The sequence below is a fragment of the Pelodiscus sinensis genome, chromosome 7, assembly GCF_052426305.1.
Source record: "Pelodiscus sinensis isolate ZL-2025 chromosome 7, ASM5242630v1, whole genome shotgun sequence".
NCBI lineage: Eukaryota > Metazoa > Chordata > Testudines > Trionychidae > Pelodiscus > Pelodiscus sinensis.
Window position 1 is genome coordinate 43,259,499 of NC_143058.1, and position 14,556 is coordinate 43,274,054.

The 14,556-nt window shown below is 45.2% G+C and overlaps 1 protein-coding gene across 1 annotated transcript in view; it reads right to left on the reverse strand.

Moving 5' to 3' along the window:
• Positions 1 to 14,556, reverse strand: part of SLC25A12 (solute carrier family 25 member 12) — an 88,814-nt gene that overhangs the window by 30,730 nt on the left and 43,528 nt on the right. The window contains exons 6-9 of the mRNA XM_075933624.2: positions 9,688 to 9,834; positions 6,875 to 7,013; positions 5,419 to 5,512; positions 4,747 to 4,831 (exon numbers count right to left, since the gene is read on the reverse strand). Coding sequence (XP_075789739.1) covers positions 4,747 to 4,831; positions 5,419 to 5,512; positions 6,875 to 7,013; positions 9,688 to 9,834 — 465 coding nt within the window. The remainder of the gene's footprint in view (positions 1 to 4,746; positions 4,832 to 5,418; positions 5,513 to 6,874; positions 7,014 to 9,687; positions 9,835 to 14,556) is intronic.

Consider the following 14,556-nt stretch of genomic DNA (forward strand, 5'->3'; position numbering starts at 1 on the left):
TGCTTTTTCCTGGTTATCCACCTTGTCAAGCACATCTAGCAGCTTTCCAGTGTGGTGCACAACTGCCCAGCTGACCATGCCAGCTAGTTATTCCAGTCCAGAAAAGACAGGCGATATGGGACCTCCTGTGTTTATGGGAAGAAGAGGCTGTTCAAGCACAGCTATTGATCAGCTGTAGAAATGTGGACATCTGTGAGAATTGCACAGGGGTTTTAGGAGAGTAGGTATGACACAAATCAGCAGCTGTGCTCCTACAAAAATAAGGACTCATGGCAAGCATACCAGAAACCTGGAAAACCAACAGTTGATTTTAACAGTAATCCCACTAGGGATGTTAATATGCGTTTATTTTTGTAAATGTGTAACCACTGAAATTTACAGCAGTTACATGTTTACATGTGGGGGAGGGCGGCAAGTGGGAGCTGTTGCTCATGTGAGCACTGGCTCCCGCCTGCCCCCCTCCTACTGCTGCCTCTGTATCAGAGGTATGCAGCAGCACAGGTGGGAGGGGGCAGGTGGCTCCATGGGAACTGGCTCCTTCCTTCCCCTTTCAGCTGCCTGTGATACAGAGGCAGCAGGGGAGGGGCTGAGTATAGTTGTTAGAATGTTAGGATTAACCAACGAGCCCAGGCTCATTGATTAATCCTGTGCATGTTCACATTCTTAGATCCCACCTGTTAATACTCATTTTGCAGGCCTAGCAGCAGTTCTTCACCATTTGCATCTATTCCAGGAATGCCTCCAACAACACTGAACTGGTTCTCACTCTGTTCCACAGCAATTTGCCCACTAAAAAAAATCATGTTCCCTACAGCTCTTCTTGTGTCTCTACCAATAGTAAAGGATCATGCGTAAGGGTGAGATTATGTCATGAAGGTAATGAAAGTCACAGATTATGTGACTTTCAGAGACCTTTGTAACATTTTCTGCTTCCAGTCCACATTGGCAGGGTAAGAGCTGGCCCCAGAGCTCTCAGCTTCCACGCATGACAAAAGGGAGACCTGCAGACCCAGCCATTATGGGAAGCAGGGGGACTCGGAGTTCTCAAGTCTCTATGGGTGGAGGAAACCTGAGAATTCTGAGCCACTGGGGCAGGAGCTCACTGGAGCTGTAGTAGGAGCCATAGGGCTGTCATCCAAGGTGGGTGCTGGACCCTCTCCCCTTCCCACCCCCCACTCAGCAGGCTTCAGGCTCTCATCGACAACCAGCTCAGGCGTCAACCATTCCTCCTATTAATCTACCACAATTATTTTAGTAGAAGTCAGAGACAGGTCACAGCTTCCATGAAGTTTTGTTTATTGCTCATGACCAGTCCATGAATTTTACTGCATATAATTGTGACAAAATCTTAACCTTAATCATGTGTCTTGTGCTTACAATATTTGTGAAAATAGCAAAGAGCTGCTCAGGCTCCATGCTTCTGTCAGAGATGGCAGAAACAGACAAGTCTCACATCGGTTCATCGTGGGATCTTCAAAACAGACATGGAAATTATAGGCTACAAATGGTATTATAGGATGAAGAAAGTATCCAGATGGAAACTTGACCTTGCAGTTCCAGTCACCCATGCATAACTTGTTTCTGTCCCACCATGAACTGCCAAACTTACCAAAAGAGCGTGTGCTAGATGGTGGTGAGTTGCACATGGAGATACTACCCACAGTGAACTGCACTGTCCATTGAAAAAAGCACTCCTGTTGAGTATGCACAACACTAATGCAAGAAGTCAAGTAGGCACATATAAAAGTGATATGCTAACTGCAATGGCTTTATTCTGACATAACTTGTGATGGCAAAAATTTGTAGTGAACATATGCCCAGAAACCCTACTAATTTACTAACTCATGCATCATCTGTCCTCACTTCAAACCATAACCTGGACAAGCCATCTAAGCTCAAATTTAAAACATCACTTAACTCACACTACAGACTTGCATGTGTTCATGGGAGCTAGGTTCAGTGCAGTAAAGATAGGCCCTCTGAATCTAGGCTTTCACTTTAAAAACAGTTTATGCCCCCTGCTTGCTGCACTCACCAACCCCCCTCTCATGGGGGGGTAGGAAACCCCAGCTCTCCCCTCAGCCACCAGGGGAATGCCAGCCTGGGTCCCTTCTCCCTCCCCACCTCCACCTGCACAGACCCATTCTCCCTACCCCCAGCACCCCAGGCTCCCCTTCTCCTCCCCACTGTTGCGCCAGTCAGGGTCCCTTCTCCCTCCTCACCTCCACAAGCCAGGGTCCCTTCTCTCCCCTCCCCCCCAGCTAGCCTAGATCCCTTTCTCCCCCCAACCCTTGCCATGCCAGTCCCTTCACCCTCTTCCCCCACCCCTGCAAAGCCAGGCCCCTTCTCTCCTCCACCCACAATCCTAACCCTCCTGTCCCAGCCATGGCGTGTGTCAGGCCCAGCTCTGGCCAGGGAGGCGCAAGGATGCCTGCCTGACTCACCTGGGGTGCAGTGAGGTGCAGATAGTGCAGTGTGCAGTCGGCATTCCAGGGCACTGCAGCCTGCTAAGGTGGGGAAAATGCCCAGTCCTCTCCCCTGTGCGGTCCTGCCTGCACTGCTCAGGACCACCCGTCCTCCCGCCAGGAGCGGAAGGGAAGGTGCAGACAGGTCAGTGCGGTGGCTTCCCCAGGAAGGTTGGGGGTGCTCTGGCAGCTGTGGTAAATGCAGCCACTGGGGAGGGAGCAGGTCTCCACAAGGGGCAGACGGACACCAGGTGGTAGGACACTGCGCTTCAGCTTTCCAAGAGCCTGGTGGTGGGGGAGCCCTCAAGAGCCTGCTATTGGCACATCAGCCTGGCTGGAAGCCCCGCTCCTAGTGCCTGTCTCTGGGGACCAAACCCACCTCCCACCACCACTGGGCTGTCATGGCTGTGATATAGCGTCTGCCAGCTACTGTGCCATGTTTCTTTATGTTGAAAGCCCTGTGAGGGGTGGGTGGCGGAAGGGGAGTAGGGGCTTGATTTAAAATAGCAATTCCAAGTGGCAAGGGGAAGCAGCAAGGTCAGGCTCGAGCTGGGAGAGGGGGAAAAAGAGGGAGAGAGGGAGGAGGCAGGCAGGACACAGAGTGACATGATGATGTCACTGTCATCCTGCAGGAAAAACTTTTTTATTTAGAGAGATAAGGGCCAGATTTTTCCAAAAGTGCTCAGTACTAGGGATGCGAATGGTTAACTGGTTACCTGGTAAGCAACTTTAATGGGTGATGCTTTACAGTTAATGGTTAATCGTTACCTGGGAGCAGCCCTCCACCCACAGCCCACCAAGAGCGGAAGGCTGGCTGTCTCCCAGCCCATGCAGGCTCACATGCTGGGAGCTGGCAGCCCTCCTCCTACCATTGCCCCTTCTGCCCCCCCCATCCACCCTGTTCAAGGATGGCAACTCCCAGCCCATGTGCGCTGGGAGCCAGCAGCCTTGTAGGGCTGAAGAAGCTAGGCTGGAGTAGCCCCCCAACCTCCTATTCAATCAATTAACCAGTAAAACTTAACGTTTAATCAGTTAAGTAATTGAACAGGAATTTACATCCCTACTCAGTACCCATCTACCACCATGAAAGTCAACCCATTCCATGTAAGTGCTTAAATATAAGATAAGCCCTTTTGAATATCTCACGCTAAGAATCTCTCTTTCATGGGTGTAAAAAATAACCTTAACATTTGAAACAAATATAAACATAAAGGTCTCTAACTGCATGGTTTGGATGCAATGTGCCTCACAGGATACAGGGCCTTGAATTGCAAAAACACCTATACCTAAACTATATAAAAAGATTCCATTAAAGAAAGCCACACAAATCCATGAAGAAAGATCTCAGGTGAAGTAAAGAGTTAACATTCTGAAGCTATATTTTCCATCCTTCAACTCTACATATTTCATTAGCTCCACACAAACAGGATTCTTCTGTTGCTATGTAAACCACAAGAGCTAATGGGTATCAAATAACATTAGCAAGATTCAATGAGCATTCTATACAAACCATCCAAGTCAATCACCATGGAAGATGATTACTCCAACTAATCTCTCAAAGGAGAAAACATTTATCAGCCTTACATGCAGTATATACAAGTATGTTTAGTACATAAAGATACAGATTATTACAGAGCTTTATATGGTAGTGTACCAAAATAGAAATAAAACTCAAAGTGTCTTTCCAAGTTAGTATTTATTTAAGGATGGATTTTAACAGAAAATACCAGATATTTTCAGGAGTTTGTGGATATGTTTTAAATTAGTTTATTAATAATAGTGGAAAATCCAGACAGCCCATCGAAGGATTTAATGATATTGTAAGCATTTTCTCTAGTTCAGAAAATATCTAATATTTTGAATAAAAACTATAAGCGTCACTCACTGAAAAAATTGTTTGCGCAAGTAATATTTTTAAAAATTCTTACAATTTCAGTCCAATTATAAAAGCATGTAATAAGAACTTCCCTTAAAATTTAGTTCCTAGACAACAAAAACATCCTTAGTGTCGGAGGGATATTAAAGAGATCATAAATAAATAAAATAAATAAATAAATAAATAAATAAATAAAAATCTGTAAAATCTGAAAGAAAAAAGAAATTTCTTTCTTTTTTTAACTATTAGCAGAGATTTGAGTTTTGTACAAGTCTTTAAGGCAAATAGTTTTAATTTTTATAAGCAAATATTAGAAGTTTAATAAATTGCCAACTTTAAAATGTTTCCTTATGCTCAACATTTTTATAACCGATTGTACACAGGATATCCCTCCTACCTACCTACCTGCCTCTGGAGTTCCGCCAAGTTATAAGGCAAGGCACCTTCAGCCAGTGGTGTTATTCTCTCAATATCTGCCAAAGTTAAACGCCTTCAGAGAAGCCCAAGGAAAATAAATTATGGTTAGCCAACGATCACAGACAAACCCCAGTAAGCACATTTTCCCCAAAGACTAGATCATGACTTTGTATATTATTCATTATATTTCTGGTATCCCTAAGCACTTTAGAAAGTACTGTTATGGGATCCAATATTGGGAGTTATAAGAACTTCTGTTCTCCCTGACCTCAATGGAAAGAAAGAGAATTCAGCATTACTCAGGTTTGGGCCCTTACATACTGGTAGTATAGAGACTGCACTCGAAAATGCAGCAGCCATTGAGTGCCCCACAATAACTCACATGCAGCAATCTAGTCAAGAGACACCTCCCGCACTTGAAGTTTACACTAGCAATTAGTGTATTGCAAGTTTACTGAAGCAGGGAATGTATTTTATTATTTTATACCATATACGGATTACCTGATGACATACACATATACTTACATACCACCCACCCCCAGCACAGTCAGCAGTCATCAAATAATCAGGAATGAAAGATAAATACAACAAATTCACTTTCAAGTAAATATAAATAGGGTGTAAAGATTAATATAAATTATTATGATGGTTATAAATTACCCTGTAGCATTGTATAAATCTGCAAGCTGGTAGAGAATATCAATTTCCAGTGGTGTGACTTGTCCAAATTTGATTGCAGCCTGGGCAAACTCCTCTGGATTTAACAGGAAAGGGGGAAAATAAGGTAACTGATCCTGAATAATTTATCACATTTACTTTAAATGTGTACAAGTAACTTTTAAATTAAAATCTCAAAAACGAAATATATCACTTGGCAGACTAATAAGGAACAAAATCTAAAATAGAACAAAATGAGTCACATATATTTCAGAACAGCAGCAGCTTCAATCACAGAATAAATCTGATCTTGCAATCCTTACTCAGGCAAGTAGTCCCCATTGAAATTTATAGCAATCCTCATCTCTGCAAAGCCCATAGGATCAGACCCAATATTTGGGCTCTTGTTACTAAACTACCGTAAAAGCAGACAATAATTTAACTTATGGATCAATCAATCAGCATTAAAACAAGCACAATCATTTCAGTATTCCTTCCTCCACGAGAACTCATTGTTCCCAGGCCTATCCGCACTACAGATACAATTGGTAACATATCAACACTCTGACCAATTATAGAAAACATGGCTCAGTAGTTTTTATAAAACACATTTCTTGCAAGATAGTCATGTGTGAGCCATGTTTGTACATTCACATCTGCAACAATAGTTAGATAGTGATGAATTAGTGAAAACTGGAGAATCTGGACAGGTGTCCCATCCTATCATATGAACACAGTGCATTGCCCCACTCATGCTGCTCTTTTTGATGTCTTGCTTCATGAGAAGGAAAACAAGCAGGCAAACCCAGCAGGTGTGTGGGGGGGTCCCATCCAGAGACAGGAAATAGCTGTGTTGTGAAATGGTTACAGAAAACCAATCAATCCAGGCAACTGACAATATTATTAACTTGCATGCTTGCTAACAGTATTAGCTTTACTATATGCGAGGAAACAAATTATGTTTAGTGCACATCATGCAATTAAACAGTTACAAACTCTGCTAAAATTGTATGGAAAGAACTTAAGAGTGCATAGCACAGAGGAACAAGCAACAGGACACAGAGTTTTTTATTAAGTGTTTTTGTTACTGCTACAGCATAACCATTCTGCCATAGCTGCTGTATTTCTCAGACTTTTATCCACTCCATGTACAGGCCCATCAACTACCACAAGAAGGTCAACATTGCTGTGGTATCCCCAGGATACCAGAAATGGTCAAGACCCTTTTCAGAACCCTGAAAATTCTTTTCTTTAATGAGCCAGCTAGACCCCTCTGCTGGCCTGTGAAATCTGGAGTTAAGCAGGAGAACCACATTCAGAATCAAACTTTGAATACCTGCACAATTGTGCTAAACTTCCATATTACACCAGGCTCTTACTAGTCTTAAGCTGTATCACTATCAAATAACACACTTTATTACTCTGAAAATGTAACCAAATAATAGTAAACTTATTTTACCTTTTGTGACTTCAGTATCTTTCCTTGTACCTGCTATAATACTGTATATCTTTCTAACAAGTTCCATATTATTCAGCAGGGCATTAAAAGCATTGAAATAGGAGAAGCTGACCTGATGTGAAACAGTTCCACCTGCTACCTTAAAAACATTAAAAAAAAAAAAAAAGATAAAACACAGGCCCTGATATGTTATCAGGGTTCAGCAGATAGCCTTAAACACCTTGACAGCCCAAAGAAAGCTTTACTGTACATTAACATCTACATGGATATAAAAGAAAAGATTCAGATATATTTCTATCATAGTAGTTTTATCCTGCTTTTGGGGGGACTGCAATGAGCGGGTTGCTATTAAATAGCCTTGGTACTATGGTTTTAAATGCAAGATGAAGTCTAGGAAATGTAATAAAAATAATGAGGAAAAAACTGTAGAATTACTTTTCAACTTTTTTGTAGAATGTGTTGTTCTACATTTTTCCAATAGTGAACTTTGTGTATCCTTTTTTATATATATAAAAGGGTTAGTTAATCCTTACAGCATTTACAATAACAGTTAACAGCATTAACAATTAACCTGAGAAGCTGAATTTAACACAAACCTTTACTTTCCAAATAACAGCCCTCCGCCCTCAATCCAGCAAAGCACATAAGTGTATAAGGAGGCCCCACTGATTTCAATGGGACGTCTTATGTCATCACATGCTTAATTTCTTTCCTGGTCTGGGGACATGGATATAAAGAGCAGTGAGTCAGAATGGGTAAATTCTGACTCCCATGAAGAGTCTTATTAATAGTACTCACATGAGTAAAAATTTGCAGGATCTGGGCCTTATTTCATGTCACTACTCATAATACTATTTACACTGCAAATTTCAGCTCAATTTTTGATTTACTGTGACAGAGAGTACAAATTCATGTAATGTGGAAAGTGGTTAATGAGAACCTGTGGATGCAATTAGCCCCATCCTGCTTCACTTGCAAGATGTGCCAAGCCTGGAAGGGCTTAAAAGGGGAAATGCTCAGTTTGGCAGGTATTGGAAGACAAGAAAGTGATAGGTAACAGCCAGCATAGATTTGTAAAAAACAAATCATGTCAAACCAATCTGATAGATTTATTTGATAGGATAGTGAGTCTTGTGGATAAAGGAGAAGCGGAGGACATGGTATACCTAGACTTTAGCAAGGCATTTGACAGTCTTGCCGTTAGGGCAGGGAACTGGACTCGATGACCTCTCAATGTTCCTTTCAGTTCTAGTAATCTCTGATTCCACGACTAGGAAAAGGAGAGGACCTCTTGAAGTAAAGCCTGACTAGAACCTAACCAAGAATTGACTTAAAAAAAAAAAAGGCCTGGCCAGAGCTGAAATATAACAAGACACAGTTAAACCTGAGTCTTCCTAGGGGCATGCAGGCCTGGCAAGGAACTCATATGTCCTCTGTACCCAGAGCTATAGGGTTTTTTTCTTTTGATATCTGTGGAGGCCTGCACCCAGGAGGGGGCTGGTGGAAAGCTTCAGTTGGAAGCAGCAGATACAAACAGGAAGATCATCGTTATTTATCACAATCCAGGTGCCTGGGTTAGGATGTGGATTACAGGGAAAGTTTGGGTTCCCCAATGGACAAAGGTGGTGGGAAAGCCCCTGCAGAAAAGGGATGGAAAGGACTTAAGCATGTAGCTGGGATGAAGACACAATATAAAATCTCTAGGTGACAGTCATAAGACCATATGTGTAGGATGGCCAAATTATGAGCACATCAGACACTTCAGGGCTAAAGCGACTGTCATTCTAGAGAAGGCATCTAATGAGGAGACCTTATTATGACATGACCAGCCATAAGAACATGTGCCTTTGGTGACTCACCTCATTGACACAAAGAGGCAAAATACTCAGCTATGCATGATAATCTTGCGGTCAGTAATGCAGAATAACTTGTACTTTATCATTATTATTTCTATAAAAACACTATTTTGCATAAAACCCCTAGGTCAGCAATGGATGGTACTGCATTGTCTGTATTGCTAATCAAGAGGAAGATAACATGTATGCTAAGAATTCTATACCCATAGTGTGACGGGGTGGAGCAACCCCGCCACCAGCCGCGGGCGGAAGGACCGCCCGGGGATATTAGGATCACCGGGTCTGTGGCGGCAGCCCCGGAGAACCCCCGCTCAGGCTGGACTAGAGGCAGGCAGGGGCCGGGGAAGACTACGGACGGCCGGTCCGAGGGCGGGGAAGATGGCGTGCTGCAGCGCCCAGTGATGACGTCGGCTGACGTCACCGGCGCGACGAGCAAAATGGCCGCCGGGAACCCGGAAGGCGGGGGGAACCGCCCAAGGGGAGCATAAAAGAGGCCAGAGGGACCAGCAAGGGGAAGAGGGGGAACAGGGGAGGAACGTAGGGGTAGGTACTGGGTGGGGAGAAGAACCGGAGGGCGGAGGGCTCGAGCGGTTCACCCCAGGGTGGAGCGGGAAGGATTGAGTCTGCCACCAGCGGGGTTGAGAGGCCCAGGGAGGGTCGCGGAGCCCGTGAGCAGGCGAGTTTAGGGGCAAGCCCCACCTGCTTCCACTGGGAGTTACAGCTCCTAGTGTTAGGGCCCTGGGCCGGGGTTCGGGAGCGAGGGAGGGCCCGGACCCCACCTGGCCGGCGGCAGCTGGCACTTTAATCCCAAGGCCTCCCCGGCTTTGGTTTGTTTTGTGGTGTGATTGGCGATTCGGTCGAGCCGGGGGAGGGGGGAACTGCGACACATAGTCTTTAAATTATAAACTTGGAGTTGAACAGCACTTATATTTAAGACAGTATTTTCTTTACACTTACTGAAACTAGATTTTCTTCCACAAAAGGGCTGAGCATATGTGAACGAATGGTAGCCATGATGTCACTAAAGTCCAGTCCAGTAATCATACCAGTTTTGTTTTTGTCTTTCAATGCAAAGGCTTGTCTTGCATGTTCTGACTGTAACTCCTAAAATAAAAATTAGAAATATCACATTATTACATTCATTGAGTATGGTTCTTCATCCACCTCGTTAAGAATGGACATGCACACGTTATATTTTGTATAAAAATGCAACAATAGTTTTAGTAACAACACCTGACATATTGTGACATCCCAAAAATCTCCAGACTCAAATGAAAGCCAAAAAGTCCTCCCACCACTCTCATCCATACATCTTTGCTGTCACAAGAAAATGTAAGGAGAACAAAGTTTGAAAGCTCATCAAATCTGGGCTTTGGTGAACAGAAGCAAGGAGGACACTTCAATGAGAATCTAAACCTCTGCATGCAGCTTTCTCAATGTTAATCTGGGGAGCTGTTGTCCATGCTCCTCAGCTGATGTGTTATGAAATACACAAAAGATTGGTACAAGGAAAAGGCAGAAAAAGTATTCTTCTTAACCTTAGAGGATAGGATAAGAAGCAATGGGCTTAAATTGAATCAAGAGAAGTTTAGGTTGGACATTAGGAAAAACTTCCTGTCAGGGTGGTTTAGCACTGGAATAAATTACTTAAGGAGGTTGCAGAACTGCCATCATTGGAGATTTTTAAAAACAGATTTCACAAACGATAGGGACAATCTAGATAATACTTAGTCCTGTCGTGAGTGCAGGGGACTGAACTAGATGACCTCTTGAGGTCCCTACCAGTCCAATGATTCTACGAGATAAGGAGAATGCTGATCTCGCAGGTATTTGGGACTGAGCACAATCAGGGGTTTATAGGTTAATTTATAGGTTAAAATTATTGCCTTGAATTGTCGTGAAAGTAAACTAGAGGCCAGTGAAGATTCCAGAATACAGGTTTAGCGTGGTCCCTGAGAGAAACACCTCTTTACAGTGGGTCACTGCACTACATGCCATCTAATGTTTCCAATATGGATGTTAAATTGTGGTACCTGGCTAATCGTGTAGTTGATAGTGTCCCGGCTCATGTAGTCAAACAGTCCTGGCTTGTGCTGGCTCTGAGAGACACCCGCCAGGCTCATACTACATTTAAAAGGCAGAGGCGCAGCGTCCAGTACCAACACGAATCCAACAGCTTCAGCACCACCCCCTGTGAGCAGCCAGCCTGGGCCACTGCAAACAGAGGCTGCTTGACAGCAGCAGTCCCTGTCCGCGAGGAGGAGGGGGGTCCCAGCTCCCCACTGGAACCCCTCATGGACAGGGGCTGGTGCCAGAACAGCCTCTGCCCATGGCAAGCTTCCTCTAGCCCCTGACAGAGGCGGGGGGGGGGGGGTGGGTGAGGAGGGGAAAGGTAAGCGGTATCTCAGAGACAGTGCTGGACCTTTTAAACTGGCTCCCCTGAGCACCAGCTCCTGTTCCCCCTCCCCCATTGCCTCTCATAGAGAAGCAGCTAGGGCGGCAGTGGGTGAGGTAAGTGAGTAGTCAATATGCAACTCAACTACTTGCTAACATCCCTAGTTTCCAAATGAACTTAAAGAGTAGTCTCATGTAAAGCACACTGAAGAATCTAATCCCAAAATGACAAAAGCATTGATCACTATAGTGAAATCAACATAAAAAAAATCTGCATCCTTCTAGCCATGCATAATGATTAAGCACTTCCAGTTAGTTTGCCCAAAATATCTGCACTACCTCAGTCTTGTCTAGATGGAGTTGCAACCAGTCTGCTCTCATCCAAACGCTGATCTCATCAAGATACTGAATAACACATCTGAACGCAACAACAGGTTTGACAATTTGTTCCATGGCTTAACACTTCTAGGCTTGGCAGTTCATAGCCCTGGCATCTCTGGGCTTACTACATCAGGGTATGTCTACACTACAATGTTAGTTTGAACTAATGGATGTTAGTTCGAACTAACATTCATAGCCGCTACGCTAGCACTCCGCTAGTTCGAATTTGAATCGAACTAGCGGAGCGCTTAGTTCGAACTAGGAAAACCTCATTTTACGAGGATTAAGCCTAGTTCGAACTTACTAGTTCGAATTAAGGGGTGTGTAGCCCCTTAATTCGAACTAGTGGGAGGCCAGCCCTCCCCAGGTTTCCCTGGTGGCCACTCTGGCCAACACCAGGGAAACTCTATTGCCCCCCTCCCGGCCCTGGACCCCTTAAAGGGTCACGGGCTGGCTACGGTGCCCGTGCCAGGTGCAAGCCTGCCAGCACCCAGCCAGCAGACCCTGTACCTGGCACGGCACAAAGCCACCCACCCGATGTCCCCCAGCCCACCCCCTCTTCCCAGGACCAGGCTGGCGGCTCCCGGGAGCTTGCCCTGGACCGCAAGAGGCGGGCACCTTCCTGGGCTAGTGCGGACATCGTGGACCTTGTCCACGATCTCCGCACTAGGCACAGGAAAGTGGCCGTCTAGGGCAGGAGAGCTGCCAGCCTGGCCACCCAGGAGCAGGTGTGCATGAAAATCAAGGGGGTCCACTGAGACCCCCGACTCTGAGCCGTGAGCTTACAATGGCCGTCCTGGGTCAGTCCAAAGGTCCATCTAGCCCAGTAGCCTGTCTGCCGACAGCGGCCAACACGAGGGACCCTGGAGGGGATGGACCGAAGACAGTGACCAAGCCATTTGTCTCGTGCCATCCCTCTCCAGCCTTCCACAAACTTTGGGCAGGGACACCACTCCTACCCTCTGGCTAATAGGACTCCATGGACCCAACCTCCATGACTTGATCTCACTTCCCTTTAAACTCTGTTCTAGTTCTAGCCTTCACAGCCTCCTGCAGCAAGGAGTTCCACAGGTTAACTATTTGCTTTGTCAAGAACAACTTCCTCTTACTAGTTTGAAGCCTGCTACCCATTCCTTTCCTTTGGTGTCCTCTAGTCCTTCTTTATGGGAACTCAGGAAGAACTTTTCTTGATGCACCCTCTCCACCCAACCCCTGCTTTTAGAGACCTCTATCCTGTCCCCCCTCCGTCTCCTCTTTTCTAAGCTGAACAGTCCCAGTCTCTGTAGCCTTTCTTCATCTGGGACCTGTTCCCAACCCCTGATCATGTTAGTTGCCCTCCCCTCTCCCAGCCTTTCTCTTCCCCTCTCCCACCTCCTTTTCCCAGTCTCCCCCACTTTTGTTCAATAAAGACAGAGTCAATGTTGGAAGAAACGTTATCTTTATTTTGTACATCAATAAGAAGGGGGGCTAGGGAAGGGTAAGTGGAAGGAGGTGAGGGAGGAATGGGGTACGAGCCCCCGATGGGGACGACTGGGCTGGCTCTGCGGGCTTCTGGGGGTGGAAGCTCTCCTGCAGCCCCCCGATTGCCCACTCTCCCCAGATGGCAGCCTGCGGCAAGTGCAGCCGGGCTGATGGCCGAGTGGTGTGATGTGCCCAGTGTGGGTACTCCGGGCACTCCAAGCCAGGACTGCTTTGCAAGCGGGGCACCCCTTAGAACTGTCTGTCCGGGGTGGGGGTCGGGACCCTTTAAGTGCAGCCCTCGGCTAGCCTGAGACAGCATCTCCACGCTCTAAGTCCTCCTCTGATGCCCTGCCGGCACTGCTTCCGGCCATCCTTAAGCCCTGTTCAGGGTCCACTCAATGTGGACTTGCTAGTTCGAACTAGCAAAACGCTAATTCGAACTAGTTTTTAGTTCTAGACGTGTTAATTCGAACTAAGCTAATTCGAACTAAGTTAGTTCGAATTAATGTTGTAGTGTAGACGTACCCTCATTTGTGAATGTGAAAAAATGGCTTGAGCCCTGACACCTTTCATTATAAATTAAGCAATTAACAAAACCCTGCTGTATTCCACAAGAAAGCTTCCTTTGGGCTGCCCACAATGCTGCTCTGGGTTATCTTAACATAAATTTCCACTCAGGTATGTCAATAGTGCAAGCTTGCTGTGCACTGTTGCCCAGAATGTTTATAATGACAAAGTCATTACCCCACATCTGGGGGTGTACTAGCTCACATTTGTATACTGAGCTGTGACCAACTACTCCCTTACCCTCACTGTACAGTGTGGAAGTAGCAAAGTTATCTAGGGTTTCAGTGTAGATGGTTCTCTGCGCCATGTCCACAATTCCTTATACTGCATTTTCTGGATTTTCTACCTACTTACTTCCCACAATTTTACTGCATTTCTTTCATACCCACCATGGACATTAGAATCCACCTAACCAAACTTTCTTTTTTAGAATGCTTTCAGTATCTAGATTGTAAACTATAACTGCACAGACTACAACCAGTCTAATTCATCACACTGTACTTTCCAGGGATTTCTAAACAGGAGTGTTTGTAAGCAAGACACAGGAAGTAATTATTCTGCTCTACTCTTCACTAATTAGGCCTTAACTGGAGTTCTGGGTCCAGATCTGGGCTCCACATTTCAGGAAAGAAGTGGACAAATTGGAGAAGGTCCAGAGAAGACCAACAAAAATTATTAAAATTCTAGAAAACATGGCCTATGAGGGAATATTGAAAGAACTGGATGTGTTAGTCTAAGGCTAGGTCTACACTGAAATGTTAAGTTGGAAAAAGAAACGCAATTTGTGGCATGCAAATTGTGTATCTTTTTCCAATTTTCTTTCAAAAGAAGCTTTTCCGAAATTTGGCAGGTGTACACGGCACCAACCCTCAGAAAAAAGTGTTCTTTCAACACATGAGGAAGTTACTCACCTTGGCGCAGTAACGACAGTTCTTCAAGATGTGTGTCCCCGTGGGTGCTCCACTGTAGGTGTCAGGTCGTCCGCAGATCGGAGTTTTCTTGAGCAGTGACCTGCCAGACCGT